The sequence below is a fragment of the Solanum tuberosum genome, unplaced genomic scaffold (genome assembly GCF_000226075.1).
Source record: "Solanum tuberosum cultivar DM 1-3 516 R44 unplaced genomic scaffold, SolTub_3.0 scf00857, whole genome shotgun sequence".
Classification (NCBI taxonomy): domain Eukaryota; kingdom Viridiplantae; phylum Streptophyta; class Magnoliopsida; order Solanales; family Solanaceae; genus Solanum; species Solanum tuberosum.
In genome coordinates, this window is record NW_006239768.1 from 15161 (window position 1) to 34525 (window position 19365).

Consider the following 19365-nt stretch of genomic DNA (forward strand, 5'->3'; position numbering starts at 1 on the left):
ACTATGCTCTTAGTACCAACCAAGTCAAAACCTTCCCAAAATGACGATGATTTTGCCCTTAAGAAAGTCGTCAACCAATCCATCATCAGGCAACCTCATGCATCTATTCGGGAACGGCTACTCAAACTTCACCACAATCAATGCCAATCAAAGTACAAGTAATTGATGATTTAACCTTAAGAAGGACATCACTCTCTATCCATCATCGAGCATCGTCAATCCACATCTTATTATAAAAAAACTAAACAAAGAAGCTACAAACTACAAATCAAAAACTAAAATAGACCAATCCAACGAATCAAAAGTCACAAAAAGAGTTGTAAGAGTTGTCACAAATCATTCATAACATGCTCAACCTTTTAAAAACGGAGATGTATGCTCAATACTATTCACATGCATGAATAGGCTCTTAGTACCAACCAAGTTAAAACGTTCCCAAATAGATGATGATTTCAGCCTTAAGAAAGTCATCAACCAATCCATCAACAGGCAACCTCATGCATCTATTCGGGAACTACTCAAACTTCGCCACAATCAACACCAATCAAACACTCATATGAAAATCTTATCTATCATCGGGCATCGTCATTCCAAATCTTACAATAAAATAAAACAAAGAAGCTACAAACTACAACTCAAAAACTAAAATACACCAATCCAACACAATATCAATAGAAACATCCACAATATCAAAGCCTGACAAGGGCACACTAATCCATAACGAGCACAATCACAGTCTTCAGAAACAATCAACAAAATGAGTACAAGGGAGGCACCCCCAACTAAAAATGTGATTGTGTCCTCACAGTCCAAATATCAAAAGAGAATATGAGGGACTACCAAAGCAAAAGAATATTTGCACGTTTACTATAATCAACAGGGAAAAGATTGAGAAGGCAAATGTCATCAGGAGGCCCTGGATCAGGTGAGGGTGATTCAGGATAGGCTCAGGACGGCTCAGAGTAGGCACCAGAGTTATGCAGATCGGAGGCGCCGACCTTTGAGATTCTTTGTTGGTGATCGGGTATTTCTCCGTGTGTCGCCCATGAAGGGCGTGATGAGGTTTGGGAGGCGGGGCAAGCTTAGCCCCAGGTACATTGGGCCTTTTGAGATACTCCGGACAGTTGGGAGGTTGCTTATGAATTGGCCCTACCTCCAGCATTTTCAGCCATCCACCCAGTTTTCCATGTCTCGATGTTGCAGCGATATGTTCCTGATGAGTCCCATGTGCTCCCAGTATGATGCAGTCGAATTGAATGATCGTTTGACATTTGTAGAGGAACCAGTTGCCATTCTAGCCAGAGATGTGAGGAGATTGCGCTCGAGAGCCATTCCTGTTGTTAAGGTCCGTTGGAGGAGATGCGAAAGCAGTTTTCCAGCTTGTTTGAGCCTTGAGGTACTTTTTGATCCTTTCTTTCGCGGACGAAAGTCCTTTTTAGTAGTGGATATTGTAATGACCCTCCAGCTCATTTTTAAATTAAAGAATTCATTTCATCGTTTAGAGCGTTCCTGTAGCGACCCCAAGTCATTTATGACTTGCTGGGACTGACAGTTCGGTCACCTGGTCGTTCGTTTGATCTTGGTGTGAGTTTTTGTGTTTTGGAGCTTATGAACCTTGAACGATCATTTTCTATCAAAAGTTCAAGAAGATGACATCAGAATCCAATTCTAATGATTCCATCAGCTCCGGAAGGGTCATTTGAGGTTAGGTCATTTTAGGCTGGTAGCATGGTCGACATGACTCCCGAGGTTTTAAGTGTGAGTCGGTGCAATTAGGCATTTTAACTTTAAGTTTAAGCCTACGTTTGACTTTGGTCAACATTCTGAGCAAACGCACTCGGATGAAAATTCTGTCAGCGCGGTTAGCTCTGGAATGTCAAGTTTGGTCTAGATTGACCCTTCTTTTGTGTCCCGAGGTTTTCGATATCTTTCTGAGCCCTTTTGTGGATTTTGACTTAAAAATGGCTTTTGGAAGTGGGACCCACTTTTTATCGAGATGACCTTTGATGGAAATTTCGACTGCGCTGTTGAGTCCGGAATATCGAATTTGGTATGGTTGCATATCTCGTTTGCGCGCACGGTGTTCTGAACGTGTTCGGAGCTCCCCGTCGAAGTTTTTAGTTTTTGGAAAATTGCAGAAAATCTGTTATAATTGCAGAAAAACCAACAACATTTCCCAAAACTTAAACCCTCATCTCTCTCTCATCAACCGATTTAGGCGATTCGAAGTGCGGGAGCTTCATATTTTTGGTGGCTTCGTTGTAGAGTGTTCGAAAGTTGTCGAGTGCGCGTAGTTTGAGGTAAATTTCACGATAACCTGACTGTTGTACCCTTTTTTGAGTCCTTTGTTTTTGGTCATTCTTGTTTTGGTCATATCTCTCTCATTTTAGCTCGGTTTTGGGTGATTCGAAGTCCCACATGTTGAGAATTGTCGTAACTTCGTCGTAGAGTGTTCAAAGAGTGCTGGGCACCTTTCGATTCTCGTTTATTCCGAGTTTGGACTGCTGTTGTTTTCTTTTTTTTGGTTGATTAAAGTGTGATTTTTTTGCTTGTTGGTTTTTGCTGCGTTTTGAGCCACGAATTGTGTTCCATTTTGGAACACTGGGATGCTGTTTAGGGTCTCTTGACGGAGTCAAATTCTGACAGTTCGGTGCGGATCCCACGATTCCCGTTTTGACTCCAAAATTGACCCATCTTCGTTTGTTGTGATTTTGGTGTCTAAACGACCGTACTAACGTTGTGATCTTATATTTGACAGAGTGACAGCGTTCCATCAGCGTTCAAAGGTCGTTCGAGAAGGAAAAGCTCCGGTAAAGTGATTTGGAGCGCTCACGGTCAGCCTTAAGGTAGGCTACGGCTTCCTTTCTTTTAGATTGAGCTTAATTGTGTAAACGCATGTCGATTGGAATGAATCGTGGGTGGGTACCAGTTTCCTACCTTGCTTTGATTAGATACCTCATGCTAGGATCGATTGGCCATATTTCGGGTATAGTATCATGTTAATCGGTTTAGTAGAGTTGCATGCTTATGTGCTAAATGCAATAGTATGGTTGTATGATATTGTATGCCTTGTTCATCCTTAACCGTAAGCATGATGTCCTTAGTCTAGGTTAGGCGTTATCGCTGCTTGTTGCACGTCTGTATCTTCTCCCTCTCATTCTGCGGTTCCGACGCATTCTCGAAGGTTTGGCGCATCACTAGAGGCGTGGGATTGAGATGGTATAGGCTTGGAGCCTTTTCTGTGATTTCTTAGAATGGACGGCGTTCCACGGTGGTTGTTGTTGGATTGGATCCTATTGGAGATACCATCACCCCCGGGGTCATTCTTTCTAGCTGGGCTGAGAACGTATCGTTGGCTGGGTAGATTCGGTGATATCGGCAACCTCCCCCGGGCCTCTCTTTCTAGCTGGGATGGGAGTGTGCTGCTGGCTGGGTGTCCCCGGGTGCTCTTTCTAGCTGGGCTGGGAGCTGGCTGCATGGTAGGACGACTCGCGATATCTACCTCACTCACGGGTCCCTCTTTCTAGCTGGGCTGGGAGCTGGCTGCATGGTAGGACGACTCGCGATATCTACCTCACTCACGGGTCCCTCTTTCTAGCTGGGCTGGGAGTGCACTGTTGGCTGGGTGGATTCTGATGGATTATCTTAGTTACTTTGGGCTGGGAGCTCGATTTTCTTCTTTCTCAGTAGACTTAGCTTTTCTGTGTACCTGTCGGGCTTATGGGGGTCCGTTCAGGTTTTATTTGAACTTGCGCACGAGTGTACCTTCTGGGCATATGGGGTTCTAGTTAGGTTTAGTTTAGTTGTACTTAGTTTCTTTCTGGTATGCTCGTGTGCTTTCTTTTCATATCTGCTTTGACCTCTCTGTGTCTAGATTCTATCCTTTCTTATTGTTTTTACCCTTTTTGCTCAGTCGGCCTATGATGCCTACTGAGTACCTGTTGTGTTGGTACTCATGCAACGCTCTGCATCTATTTGGTGATGCAGGTCCCAGTACCAGTTACCAGCGGTGATTAGTTCCAGCCTTCTTTTGCAGCTGTGATTCGGAGACGAGGGCGAGCACTTGGCGTTTTGGGTTTGTTCTCTCTCTTTCTTTTGTTTTAGCTAGTCTTGTTGCCTTTGAGACACGCTTTGTTGTGGTCCACTTTTGGGACTTGTACTCTTTATTAGATAGCTCTGTACTAATATCAAGGAGAAGTCCAACGAGGTTACTACAACAACAACCAAATGGGTGAGGGCCAAGGAAACTATTATGGGGACCAAGGTGGAAATGGAGGTCGAGTTGTTGGAATCAACTCTATCAATACTAATCTCCCACCTTTCAAAGGGGAATGCAATCTCGATGCTTATCTAGAATGGGAGTCGCTTTGTGAAAGAATCTTCCCGTCAATGATTTGACCGAGGTCAAAAAGAGTTGCTTTGCCATTGCTCATTTGAAGGGTTTGATATTACATGGTGGGAATACATGAAAAGGTTGATTCTAGTACTTCAAGATGGACACCCTCCACCATGGACCGGATTGAAAGCCCTTATGAGAGTCAAGTATGTGCCAGAAAGGTATTGCCTAGAGTTACTTGCTAAGTTGTACAACTCGAGGCAAGGAAGCAAAAGTGTTGCGGCTTACCATGATGAGTTCCAAAATTTGATCTTGAAGCTAAAATACACCGAGAATGAAGAGCATGCCATTATTCGCTTTAAGGTAGGGTTAAACAAGGAGAGCGGGAACTCAAAGAGGAGAAAGTGGTAAGTACAAGGGTATTTCATCTTCAAATTCTTGGAGTAAGAACAAGGGAGGAGCTAAAACATCTTCAAGTTGGAACAAGAATAATGATCTCAAGAAGCCTTATGAGAAGAAACCTTTTGAAAGAAACACTCCAAAGTACCCACCAAGAGAGGGAGGTAATAAGGACCCAACCAAATTTCTTAAAGGCATTCAATGTCACACGTGTAGAGGAAGGGGTCACATGATGCGTGAATGTCCCAATCAGTTGAATGTGCTAGTTCAAGTAGGGTAATTGTATATTGGTGAAGGGGTAGATCAAGAGGAGGGTTGTGAAGAGGAAACACAAGAAGAGGATGAATTTGAAAGTGATGAAGATGAGGAACAAGACCTATGTGAGGGAAAAGATGTCGATGTTCCTAATGGTTTGATGAGGAAGGCCCCAATTGAAGAAGCTTGGCCTCGAGAAGGAGAGTTCACCATACCAATGTATGTGGTGAGGCGAGTTATGATTAGCAAGGACATGGATGATCCAAGTCAAAGGGAGAATCTTTTCCACTCCAAGTGCCTCATCAAAGATAATGTGTGTTCCTTGATCATTGATAGTAGGAGTTGTGCCAACGTTGCTAGCACCGCTTTAGTGGAATTCTTGAATCTTCCTACCACTAAGCATGCTACACCTTACAAGCTTCAATGGTTGAGTGAGTGTGGAGAATTGAGGGTTCATAGACAAGTGTTGATCAAGTTCAAAATTGGGAAGTACCAAGATGTAGGGGTGTCTATCGGTCGGTTCGGTTTTATGTATTATTGGTTCAGTTTATCGATTTTCGGTTTTTAAATATGTTAAGCCAATAACCAAACCAATAAGATATTTTTTATCAGTTTTCGGTTTATCAATTTTGGTCCTTAACGGTTCGGTTTTCAATTTAACTAATAAGAAAATACTTATAAAATAAATATATGACTTTTCTAATAAATTTGATACAAAAACACAATAATGTAACTTTACAAATGCAAATAGAAACAATAATAACAAACATGAAAAGAACTATACAAGTGTAACACAAAGAGAAATTAAGAAGAATAGAGTTCTTACTTTAGATTTTAACCTTTTGTATAATGTGAAATTGTTAACTCAGTCGTTGTGAGATGTGAATTAAAAGCTAAAGGACAAAGATAATAACTAGTAAGATATTGAGATTAATATATAATATTTATGTACAAGTAAAAATAGTAAATTACTAGTCTTAATGGGTTATCGGTTTACCAATAACCCAATATTAAAACCAATACCAAACCGATAACCCAATAATTTTTTTTATAAAACCATTAAAAAATTGTTAACCCAATACCCCAATAACACTTTTATCGGTTCGGTTTATCGGTCAGTTCGGTTTTTGCACACCCCTACCAAGATGAGATTCTTATGTGATGTAGTCCCAATGCAAGCTTGTCGTGTGCTACTCGAAAGACCTTGGCAATATGATCGTTCACAAACATGAGGGGAGAACCAACAAATATTCACTTGTGTTGGATGATCATAAATATGTCCATCCTTGTCACCCTCTCAGGTCAATGAATTGTATCAAAAGATGAGTGAGTTTGAGGGAGAAAAGGAAGGGTTTTTTTTTGTGTTGGCATAGTAACAGATCAGCAGGTGAATTAGGCATGACTCATTTAAGGTTCAAAACAGTGATGCCAAATCTGAGAAGTGAAAGGACTACGCAAAAAGATGTTTGTTTGATTCTGATTCTCCTCCACATAGAAAGCATTTGCTGACTAGTTGTATGCCCCTCTTTTGCAAATTGTCTTGAGTTTGATAAAGCTTCTCTGATCTAGTCATGTAAAGCACATTACTTCCACTGGTGCCTTTAGAGTTCCAAACCTTGTTCCATGACCCATAAGTTTCTTGGCTGGCTTCTTTTACTGGCATGCAGTAACACAACTTCACTGAATTGGAACCATCTCTCTGCTGCCCCTCCAAAATTAAATTTTCACTGTTTAAATCTGGAACTGAGGAAAGAAGAACAAAAAAGTCAGTAACTCTGTCCATATCCCAGTCGTTAAGGTTTTTTCTGAAGATGATATTCTGACCGTTGCCTTCTTTATTTTGTGCTACACTGAGACTGTTGTCCACTGCTAAGTGTATTTAGAAATCTTAGGGTTGTAGCCTATAAAGTTTTACTGTGAGGTTGCAAAGAAGTTTGTTCACAATCATTTTCTTACTCGGAGGTCATGCTTTTTGCTTCTTAGACGGCTCATCTAAATAAGATATAAAGATACTATGGTTGTACTCATTTTTTGAGGAAGGTAACATTTGTATTACTATTTAACAAGAAAACTTAACTTTCTTAGGCTGTTCTTGAAAAGGAGTTTCTAAGACTGTCTTCTCCAATCCACACCTCATTCCAGAAATCAGTTTTCAAACCATTTCCAACAGTGATTGACATGTTGTTGTTGAAATGAGGCCATAATCTTCTTATGGTTTTCCAGACACTACATCCAAAGGTTCCCGCAACCTCCTCAGTTGTCCAGTGATTGAGTAAACCATACTTTCCGGCTATGAATCTTCTCCAAATGGCCCTCTCTTCTGAGGAGAACCTCCAAAGCCATTTCTGCAAGAGAGAGGTGTTTTGTTTGCTGAGGTTCTTCAGGTTGAGCCCCCCTTGTTGAGTGTTGAGAGTCAGTTCATCCCATTTCACAAGGTTATAACCTCTCTTCTCCTTGTTTCCTTGCCATAGAAAGGCTCTCCTAACTCTATTGAGTTTTTTTTCAATGCTCTTTGGTATGGGAAAAAGGCTCATCATGTATGTAGGCATGCCATCAAGAACTGACTTGGTGAGAGTCAATCTGCCCCCTAAAGAGAGATATTGACTTTTCCACCTAGATAGTTTATTCTCGCACCTTTCCAACACCCCACTCCACACCTCTAATTCTTTGTTTTTAGCACCTAGTGGCAGTCCCAAATATTTAGTTGGTAAAGATTCCACTTGGCAGCCCAGAATAACAGCCAGATCTTGCAAATTCCAAACCTGGTTGATAGGAGAAATGTGACTTTTCAGCCAATTTACATGGAGACCTGAGATACCTTCAAAAATTGTTAGGATGGCTCTCAAATGCCTGATCTGACTTGTCTCTGCTTCACAAAAGATGAGGAAGAACATGTGGAAGTCGAGGGCAATGAAGAGGAAGAAAGGAGGAAGTTGAGAGAGGAAAGGCCCAAGGTTGTTGGCTTACAAAGAGATAAGGGAGGAAGTGGAGGCCAAAAGTTCTTTGAATATCACACATAGGGATCATGTGTTGCAAACTAACCAATCTCATTCTTCTCTGCTATTTCCCTTATTTTGCAGGATTATGAGGATGTCTTCCCAAAGGAGCTTCCAAGTGGATTACCCCCTCTTCGGGGAATTGAGCACCAAATTGATTTCATGTCGGGCTCACAATTGCCAAAGAGTTACAAAGGCAAGTTGAGGAACTCCTCAACATGGGCTATGTGAGAGAAAGTATGAGTCTGTGCGCCGTTCTGGTTCTCTTGGTTCCAAAGAAAGATGGAACATAGCGCATGTGTGTTGATTGTCGAGTCATTAGCAAGATCACGGTAAAGTATCGCGTCATCGTATCCCTAGATTAGAGGATATGCTTGATGAGCTCAATGGCTCTCGTGTGTTTTCAAATATTGATCTTAGGAGTGGTTCTCATCAAATTCGGATGAACCCTAGTGATGAATGGAAAACCGCATTCAAGACCAATGTGTTGATAAATACATTGTCTTCTAAATTGCTTGGCTTTGAATGTTTGAAGACAATGTATCCCAAGGATCCCATGTTTGCTCAAATCTTACGAGATTGTGAGGAATGGGAGAGGGAAAGGTGGCTTAGGGATAGACCTTCTACTCCCTATTCTAAGTTTGATGGTTTCTTGTTCAAAGGCAAGAGACTATGTGTGCCTATGAGCTATTGAGAGAACTATTTGTGAGGGAGGCACACAATGGGGGATTAATGGGTCATTTTGGTGTTGATAAAACAAGGGGAATTCTCGAGGAACAATTCTATTGGCCTAAGATGCACAAAGATTTTGCTCGAATTTGTGGCCAATGTATTGAATGTCCGAGTGCCAATTCAAGCCTCCTTCCCCATGGTTTATACACTCCACTCCCCACCCCTCAAAGACCTTGGCAAATATTTCAATGGATTTTGTTTTGGGTTTGCCAAAGACAAAAAGAGGTAGAGATAGCATCTTTGTTGTTGTTGATCGATTTTCAAAGATGGCTCATTTCATTCCATGTCATAAATGTGATGATGCTTCCAATGTGGCTACTTTGTTTTTTTTTTTGAAATAGCCCAATGTGGCTACTTCGTTTGTTGAAAATGTTGTTAAATTGCATGGAATTCCTCAAACCATCATAAGTGATAGGGACACAAAATTCCTTAAGTCACTTTTGGAAAGAATTGTGGGGTAGACTTGGTACCAAGTTGTTGTTCTCAACTTCTTGTCACAAACCGATGGCCAAACTAAAGTTGTGAATAGGACCTTGGGTTCTATGCTTCGTGTCGTGGTGCATGGAAAGTTGGCCTCATGGGAGGAACATTTTCCTTTAGTTGAGTTTTCTTATAATCGAGTTATTCATAGAACTATTGGCAAGACTCCATTTGAAGTGATCTCACTCCTCTTTCTCAAGATGTTGTCTTAGCATGAATCAAGTTCTTCGACAAGACCATCCCGACCGAGGGCTAATCATAGATCTACTATGGTCTTTTTTTTTATTCTTTTATCTTATTTCCGGTTCCAATTTCTGGGAGCATTATGTTGAGTCACTCCAAGAGTAGAATCAGCAGCTCACCTCACGTTTTAGGAACCAAATGAACCTTAGATTGGAGCAAAAGAGCGGAAGCCATGAAGAAACTTCATGAGAAGGTGAGACTTCACCTAGAAAAGAAGAACCAAGAGGTAGCCAAAAAGGTGAACAAGGGTCGCAAGAGGATTGTACTAGAATCGGGTGAGTGGGTGTGGGTGCATTTATTTTTGCAAGGAGCGATTTCCCATTCATCGGAAAACAAAGTTGATGCCAGGAGGTGATGGTCCCTTTCAAGTGCTTGAAAGACTCAAATGACAATGCATACAAAATTGACCTTCCTCCGGAGTATCAAGTTCACAACACCTTCAATGTTTGCGATCTTTCTCCATTTTCAACTCTTGATGATGATGATCCGTCGAATTTGAGGACAAATTCTTTTCAAGAAGGAGAGAATGATGCAATTCAGATTGCACCAAGGTCGTTCACTCGAAGCCAAGCTCGAGACCTTCAAAGGATGCAAGGTTTGTTCATGAAGTTAGAGGTCCTTGAGCTCGTGTTGATGGCAAAGGAGGGGTCCTTGAAGATCGCTTGGGGAAGTGAAGGGAAGATAGTTGACGAAACTGCCACTTTAGGCGAGTAAGAGCCATTCGGAGACTCGCCCAATGGCTTGGGCGAGGACCCAAGCTCGCCAAATGTTCCAAAAGGCTTCAAGGGAGGGGTCATCTCGCTGAGTCCCTTAGGCGAGCACGACCTCCAGCTCACCCTTTATCCTTTTTGGGACTCTTATGTAATAAATGCATGAAACTTTAAATAGCTAGTTTGGGTTCTCTTTTAGGTAGACTATTTTGAATATTGATATTTTGAAATTATTGTATGAGTGTTGAGAGCTTGGTACAAGCTTGGGTTGACTATTGCTTAGAAACGCGGGTTGCGAGGTCAATTCAATTCCCTCGAGGTCTTCGTAAGAGTTACATGAAATAAAAAAACATTCATCAACATGAGTATAATCGTTGGTATTAGTTTTAAATCTAGGCTGCAATGAGAACTAAGTCCTCCCCCACCCCTACTAGTAGCACCTTTTTTTCATAAATTGATTTTTTACCACTACTTTTTTTAAATGGGATCCATATTTAAAGTTAATAATATAATTAAAATATAAAAAACAAACAAGATATATATAACAAGTAAACAAATAATAGAGATGAAAGTTGAAACGAATGTATCAAGCGTCTAAAAAACACCTTTGTTCTCCTAATTGCAGGTCAAGAAAAATGAAAGAAGTTGGAACATAACAAAAGCAGGAACATGCAAAAGTTTCCACTTGAAAATAACTGGAAATGGCAAGCACATCAAACCTCTACAAACATATTCGGGATATCATCATGTGACATTCCTCTTCCATTATCCTATACTACAAACAAAGTACAGTAATTAAAGTCTCCACTAACTAAGCCAAATTGATTTAATTCAACAATGTACTTTTCTTGTCTTGCATACTTAGAGCAGAATCAGCATATAGAAGAACAAAGAGAAACAGATAATACCTTGCTTGTCACCCTATAATATAATGCCTCCCTACCCTTAGCTGCCTTTGTAGCTGCAGGGAAAAACTTTCTTCCCAAGAGCAACATTCTTTGCTTGAATCTCTAGAACCCGAGCTTCCTTGGCTAGTCTTTTCTAGACACAGTAGTTAGAAAAATCACAATGCCATCTAATGAAATTTGCTAGAAAAATATTTCACTAATGAAATTTGCTAAATGTCAAACAGTGAGTATAAAATATCAATCACAATGCCATCTAAGTGAGAGTAAATCACTGCTTACACACCTCACGAGCCTTTGCTGTCTCAAAATCATCATATAGGGCTTCATCTCTACGTTCATGGTCACCCAGACCAATCATGGGATTAAATTTACTTCTGCCAATCTCTTCACTACAGAAGCAAAACAAAAAACAACACTAAGCTAGCTATGAAGAGAGGTTCCCATTACAGGATCTATGTTAGCTCATTGATGTAGTTATCTAAATAGTAAAAATAATCACTTACATGGTTATCTCTACAACTAGAAGTTCAGAGATGGATTCAGCAGAATCAAGTGCATTCTAAACAAGTTCTCTCACAGTAGTGTAAGGACATTTCCTAGGCTGAAAATCTGAAGACTAACTTGATTAACAATGCATTTAGTGTATCATTGTTGATTAATGCCTTCAATATTGTGGTCGATTCTCTTTTGTTGGCTAATTGCAACAATGTGTGACCTTAAATACATCCACCTACTCTACAAGTAACCAGTTCCAAAAAAAAAATCTCCACCTACTCTACTATCATTATGACAATTTTATATCTTTTCTAACTGCATTGAGTTGGTGAGCACTGAGCAGTAAGTAACCACTATAACAAACTGTCGTCTAATAGTGGCTGAATAGAATGCAAGCAATAGATAAACTATTTTCAAAGGTCAATAAGCCATAGAGCCAACTAATTTATTTTATCAAGGAATCTCACACAGATGAATGCAATCAGTTTCAAGTTCTCACAGATTAAACGTTCTGCATGAGACTGCCCAATGTTTACAAATTCATGCTGAAGGAAAACTGCAAAAGAGTCTGTTTAGATGTTTCCGTTATAAGCCGTTTGATAAGAAGTATGTCTACAGCAGATGGATGGTACTTGGTCTCAAGAGGAACAGAAGGCATTATGTCTGTTCTTCTGGTGAAACCTTATAAGCACATTTTTCCTACAATCAATTCAAAACTAGAGTGAAACCGAAGAATGCAGCACATATTTTACGAACACAAAATTGTGGACATGCTTGTAGCTTGCACAAACAAATTAATTAAAACAAAGGGGAGAAGAGAAGGGAGAGGGGTGAAGGGGCGGAGGGGAGATAGAGAAAGTACTCGGGAGAATCTGATATGAATTGGAAAAGGAATTGGGCATTGGGCTTGATGACAGCCATTTGTCACATATAATGCATTGACTTTGGACTGTAAACACAGAAAGAAATCAGAAATAAAGAAGGTGAATAATTTGACTAAGTTTGCTTTCAACACATGAATGAGGTGAAACGTAGTAGAATTTCTGTCACAACTATTCAAGAACTACATACTCGGTACGTTGTCCAGTTCCTTTCAATGACAATCTGGATTTCAGCACCATGCCACCGGTCTTTGTTTTCCCGTTTTCATGTATATGAATGTGAGGAACATTCCTGAAAAGAAGGCGTAATACAGTAATATACCTTGGAAAACAAAAACAATATAATCTTGTGTTACCATGCATTCTTAAATATAACTTTCTATTTCTAAGTCATCTCATACTTGTAAATATCAATATCCAGCCTACAGAATGAGGTATAATTTTCACTGTTCATGGAAGATTTAATCTCAATGGAAAGTCCTGTACTCATCTTGGACCAAATCAATGCCTGTAGAAATGAGAGAAAAGGATAAATTCTTAAATTATGGTACATGCTGACATCCATTGAGGTCTGGATGAGAACAAGTAAAATGGAAAGAAGAACTACAGGCAAAAATCACTGGAAGAAGCATTCTAACAGTACAAAAATTTCTCTTATTCCAAAGACATAATCCACCACCCTCGCAACCACCCTATAACAGAGAACAGAAACAAGACAGGGAATCTAAAACATATAACTAAGACTCAAAAAAGTAGAATCAGAAGAACGTCAGATGATCAGGTCAAGACCAATTGCTCAATGTACCATCTTTGCACAAAGACCAAATTCCCCACGTGTCTGTTTCATACTTTGTTCAAGACAAAACTGCAGAAGAACACTTCCTTAGAAAAAGGATCATGTGTTACATACAGAGTTAAAATAATCAAAAGTTTCCACTTGGATCTACAACAATCTTAGGAAAAATATCCAAATAACTAAACAAGAGGAGCCAGTCTAAAATACCATTGTTCATCCTAATTGAAGGTCAATAAAAAATGAAAGAAAATCTGGATTTCAGCACCATGCCACCGGTCTTTGTTTTCCCGTTTTACATGTATAATGTGAGGAACATTCCTAATTGAAGGTCAAGAAAAAATGAAAGAAGTTGGAACTTAACAAAAAGCAGGAACATGCAAAAAAGTTCCCACTATACATTAAGTGTAAAGGAAAACAACAGTATTATGTGACGTGCACACCGAAACACGCAATAACAGATGAAAGAAGCTCAATAGTAGAAAGTCGCAACTGATTAAAGAAAAGTTGGGCAAATATACTACCTTTCTTTGACGACTCATGAAAGAAAGTTTGGCAAGATTTGAAATTCTTTCATCTTCATCTTCCAAACAGTTGGCCATTCCATTTATATAAATTTCCACCTAATAATGATACACGCAAATCAAGATGATGAAAATTCGTCCACATGAAAGCTAAGTATAAATGTTTGATAGTCCAGCAAAACCTTCATCATGTCTTCAGTATTAGATGAGAATGAACGATCTCTTAATCATGCATACGTATGCTCTGTCCATGGCTCTAACAGATTAGGAAAACGAGTTCCAGATCTCCAAGAGTAACAGTGCAATTTGATCGAACTGTTTCAGATGGTGCATTCTCCAAAACAGTGAAGAGGCTGGAGATTTGCATCACTAGGAAGTAATATACACACATGTTTAAAACTTTTTCCAAAAATCTTAAACAATTGATGACGCTCAAATCACCCTCAAAACAAGTTAACAGAGTAAGCGGTCGTCATTAATGAAAATACCCAACACTTAGTAATGTTCGAACACAAGAGGCTCATAATTCAAGACACACCACAAATCAACTTCCCTTTCTCAATTAAGCACAAAGGTAATGGCTCCGGTTGGTACTAACAAATAGTCCACATGCAAACTTTTTTCACATAAGAAATCCTCTCATTCTCATTACATATTTAAAAACCAAGAATCATTTAAGTGACAACAACTCAAACTCAAGAGATGACTCAACTCATTAACACTTTCACATGCTCTTGACTCAATTAGGAATTTTCAAAATCACCACTTTTCAGCTTACATGCCCTCACAAGAAAGAAGTGTCCCAAAACCGCACACACATATAAACAAGACATGGGACAACAAAGATGCAACACTCACACTCACAAAGAATCATCTCATGTACACAAATGTCACACCAATCATTGGCTTGCCCATATTTTCAATCATTATTGACTCAACTCCATTTGGTTAGAAATCTCAAAGGACTTTGTTAAGCTTGTAATATAGGCTTAGGAAAGGTTAGAATATCATTTAGGTATAAGTGACTACACCCTCCTTGAACACTACACAACAACTCATCATTTCCAACTTTCTCTACTTTTCAAACCCATGCACATTCCACACTATTTTTCATTATTCTTTTCTTATTTCTACTCTAGTTGCCCCACATACAACCATTTTCAACTTTTGGAGGATTCAAGTCTCATTTATTCATTTTCTTTCTTTCTTTTTCAAAGCATTTTCTTTCTTTAAGACTTCTCATCCAACCCTCAATTTCTCTCTACTTTTTTTTTCTATCAAGCGGATATGGTAAGCATTGATCACTTCAATGAATTTCCCATAACACCACCAACTTAGGCTTTTAGCCTCGACTTTCACAACCTCAAGTTCAAGGAGGGAAGGGTTCAAAAGAGGGTTACTTTTTTCAAAAAGGATAAGGCTTGTAATGTGGTTGCCAATAAAAAGGATTAGGCTCAAAGGGGACAACTAAGGATATATTTAGTGCAAAGGTGGGATTTTTAGACAAAGTGGACTTCAAGAACATCAAAGAAAGCCTAAGATCATTTCTCCAACCAAACTCAATCAAGACCAACATTTCAAGACCAACCGGGCAAGTTCTAGGTGACAATAGCGAACACAAGGCATTATTCAATAACTCACCACACATGGCCTGCAAATCAATCAAGATGGTTCAAAATCTTACTTCCTTTTCAAAATACAAGTAGCACTGAACATTTTAACCGCTAACGAATCAAAAGTCACAAAAAGAGTTGTAAGAGTTGTCACAAATCATTCATAACATGCTCAACCTTATAAAAACGGAGAGGTATGCTCATGATTCACATGCATGACTATGCTCTTAGTACCAACCAAGTCAAAACCTTCCCAAAATGACGATGATTTTACCCTTAAAGTCATCAACCAATCCATCAACAAGCAACCTCATGCATCTATTCGGGAACGGCTACTCAAACTTCGCCACAATCAACGCCAATCAAACATTCACAAGCAATCGATGATTTAACCTTAAGAAGGACGTCACTCTCTATCCATCATCGGGGATCGTTAATCCAAATCTTATTATAAAAAAAAAACAAAGAAGCTACAAACTACAAATCAAAAACTAAAATAGACCAATCCAACACAATATCAACAGAAACATCCACAATATCAAAGCCCGACAAGGGCACACCAATCCATAACAAGGAGGAAAAGTACGCCCGACAAGGGCACAATCGCAGTATGCAGAAACAATCAACAAAATGAGTACAAGGGAGGCACCCCCAACTGAAAATGAGATTGTGTCCTCACAGTCCAAATATCAAAAGAGAATACAAGGGACTACCAAAGCAAAAATATTTTTGCACGTTTACTATAATCAACAGGGAAAAGATTGAGAAGGCAAATGTCATTAGGAAGTAGTTTGATAGAAAAAATGATCTTAGAAAATTGTAATTGAGCATAAGATGAAACTAACCAATACTTACTATAATGTTGAAGTACTTGGTAGCCTTAGGAACATGCTTAAAGAGTGCTAAAGAACCGGTCAGAAAACTCAGCATCGATCTTGCACTCATTGCCTGCAAATTAATCAACATTTAAACAGTAAGATTCAAGGGAGAGCTCCATGGTGGGATACAGACAACCATAGAGCCTTAGTTCAAATTTCCAAAAAAATCACTTGTTTGAATACCTGAGAGAAGTTCAAAGACCTTCACGAATAGTAACTTCACTTTATCAAAATAAATTAACAAAGCAATATTTTCTTAAAAACTAAAATTCCATTTATAGTTCTATGGAGACTATGCAACTTTGTTTCTCTTTTTTGGAATTACCCTTTGATTGCATTCATTTATCTTTTCCACTAATTCTTCGGTGTTTCTGCATTTTTCTATTCTGCTTCTCAATCAAGCTATTTCTCCTGGAACATCTCCATTATTTTTCTTAGTTCAAATATAATCTAAGTTGTCACATTGAGGAAAGCATCTTCTCCTGGAAGTAAAGCATGAATTGATTTTACATGATTAACAATCACTGTAAGCAACGGTTGACTTAATGTTAACAATAAGTAATAATGCAACTGTTGAGAATTTAGACTTGGCAGGGTTCCCATATGAATAAATGTCATGCACCTTGCTTCGGTGCAGTACATACCTCACATTGCAGCTCACACTGCACCTTAGATAGTACAACTTCAGTTACAGATAATATATCACTCAAATGCCAACAGAGAAATATTACTTCATTGACATCTTAATCATCAAACTAATGTGTGATTATAACATTAGAAAAAGTTAAAATTATAAGACATCCAAAATCATCAAACTTAATGTGTGATTATAACATTAAAAAAAAGTTAAAATGAGAGAAAAGGATCTGGATGAGAACAAGTAAAATGGAAAGAAGAAATACAGGAAAAAATCACTGGAAGAAGCATTCTAACAGTACAAAATATTCTCTTATTCCAAAGAAATAATCCACCACCCTCGCAACCACCTCCTACAGAGAACAGAAACAAGACAGGGAATATAATACAAATAACTAAAGACTCAAAAAAGTAGAATCAGAGGAACGTCAGATGATCAGGTCAAGACCAATTGCTCAACGTACTATCTTTGAACAAAGACCAAATTTCCCACGTGTCTGTTTCAACGCATACTTTGTTCAAGAAAACTGCAGAAGAACACTTTCTTAGAAAGAGGGTCATGTGTTTTACAGAGTTGCAATAATCAAAAGTTTCCACTTGGATCTACGACAATCTTAGGAAAATATACCCTAATAACTAACCAAAAAAGAGGAACCAGTCTAAAATACCTTTGTTCCTCCTAATTGAAGGTCAAGAACAAATGAAAGAAATTGGAACTAAACAAAAAGACGGGAACAATGCAAAAGTTCCCACTAAACATTAAGTGTAAAGGAAAAAAACAAGTATTATAGTGACGTGCACACCAAAACACGCAATAACAGATGAAAGAAGCTCAATAGTAGAAAGACTAGAAAGAGATTAGATAGATGAACTTCTTTATTAGGGAACTGATGAAAGAAAAGTTGAGTAAATATACTACCTTATCTTTGACAACTCATGAAAGAAAGTTTTGGCAAGATTTGAAATTCTTTCATCTTCATCTTCCAAACAGTTGGCCATTTCATTTACACAAACTTCCACCTAATAATGATACACGCAAATCAAGATGATAAAAATTCTTACACATGAAAGCTAAGTATAAATGTTTGATAGTCCAGCCAAACCTTCATGTCATTCAGTAAGTATTAGATGAGAATGAACGATCTCTTAATCATGCATACATATGCTCTGTCCATGGCTCTAACAGATTAGAAAAACGAACTGCCAGATCTCCAAGACCAACAGTGCAATTTGATCAAACTGTTTCAGATGGTGTATTCTCCACAACAGTGAAAAGAAGCTGGAGATTTGCATCACTAGGAAGTAATATACACACATGTTTAAAACTTTTCCAAAATCTTAAACAATTGATGACGCTCAAATCACCCTCAAAACAAGTTAACAGAGTAAGCGGTCGTCGTTAATAAAAATACCCAACTCTTAGTAATGTTCGAACACAAGAGGCTCATATTTCAAGACACACCACAAATCAGCTTCCCTTTCTCAATTAAGCACAAAGGTAATGGCTCCGGTTGGTACTAACAAATAGTCCACATGCAAACTTTTTTCACATAAGAAATCCTCACATTCTAATTACAGTTTTAAAAACCAAGAATCATTTAAGTGACAACAACTCAAACTCAAGAGATGACTCAACTCATTAACTCTTTCACATGCTCACTTGACTCAATTAGGAATTTTCAAAATCACCACTTTTTCGGTTTACATGCCCTCACATGAAAGAAGCGTCCCAAAACCGCACACATATAAAAAAGACATGGGACAACAAAGATGCAACACTCACACTCACAAAGAATCATCTCATGTACACAAAATGTCACACCATAGGCTTGCCCAGATTTTCAATCATTATTGACTCAACTCCATTTGGTTAGAAATCTCAAAGGACTTTGTTAAGCTTGTAATATAGGCTTAGGAAAGGTTAGGATAACATTTAGGTTCTTCATTTTCTTTCTTTCTTTTTCAAAGCTTTTTCTTTCTTTGAGACTTCCCATCCAACCCTCACTTTTCAAACCCATGCACATTCCACACTATTTTTCATTATTCTTTTCTTATTTCTACTCTAGTTGCCCCACATACAACCATTTTCAAATTTTAAAGGATTCAAGTCTCATTTATTCATTTTCTTTCTTTCTTTTTTCAAAGCTTTTTCTTTCTTTAAGACTTTCCATCCAACCCTCAATTTCTCTCTTCATTTTTTTTTTCTATCAAGCCCTCATGTTGTAAGCATCCATCCCTTCAATGAATTTCCCATAACACCACCAACTTAGGTTTTTAGCCTCGATTTTTTTCACAACCTCAAGTTCAAGGAGGGAAGGGTTCAAAAGAGGGTTACTTTTTCAAAAAGGATAAGGCATAATGTGGTTGCCAATAAAAAGGATTAGGCTCAAAGGGGACAACTAAGGATATATTTAGTGCAAAGGTGGGATTTTTAGACAAAGTGGACTTCAAGAACATCAAAGAAAGCCTAAGATCATTTCTCCAAC

The 19365-nt window shown here is 38.7% G+C and overlaps 2 protein-coding genes and 1 long non-coding RNA gene across 6 annotated transcripts in view; 2 read left to right on the top strand and 1 right to left on the bottom strand.

Moving 5' to 3' along the window:
• Nucleotides 1–15932, top strand: part of LOC107059133 (uncharacterized) — an 18465-nt gene extending 2533 nt beyond the window's left edge. The window contains exon 2 of the long non-coding RNA XR_001472515.1: nt 14768–15932. This is a non-coding gene — a long non-coding RNA (uncharacterized lncRNA). The remainder of the gene's footprint in view (nt 1–14767) is intronic.
• LOC102591790 (DNA topoisomerase 6 subunit B-like) overlaps nt 10852–19365 on the bottom strand; it is a 51132-nt gene continuing 42618 nt past the window's right edge. For 2 of the 4 annotated variants that reach the window (XR_001472512.1, XR_001472513.1), the window contains 9 exons: nt 17799–18174; nt 16221–16313; nt 13935–14121; nt 13753–13851; nt 12626–12727; nt 12417–12503; nt 11343–11448; nt 11060–11192; nt 10852–10921 (listed from right to left, as the gene is read on the bottom strand). Coding sequence is in view for 1 of the 4 variants with exons in the window: in XM_015305564.1 (XP_015161050.1) it covers nt 12821–12943 (123 nt within the window). In the remaining 3 variants the exon portion in view is untranslated. The other 2 variants (XR_001472514.1, XM_015305564.1) reach the window with 2 other exon arrangements.
• Nucleotides 18211–19365, top strand: part of LOC107059132 (uncharacterized) — a 24937-nt gene continuing 23782 nt past the window's right edge. The window contains exon 1 of the mRNA XM_015305565.1: nt 18211–18816. The gene's annotated coding sequence lies outside the window, so the exon portion shown is untranslated. The remainder of the gene's footprint in view (nt 18817–19365) is intronic.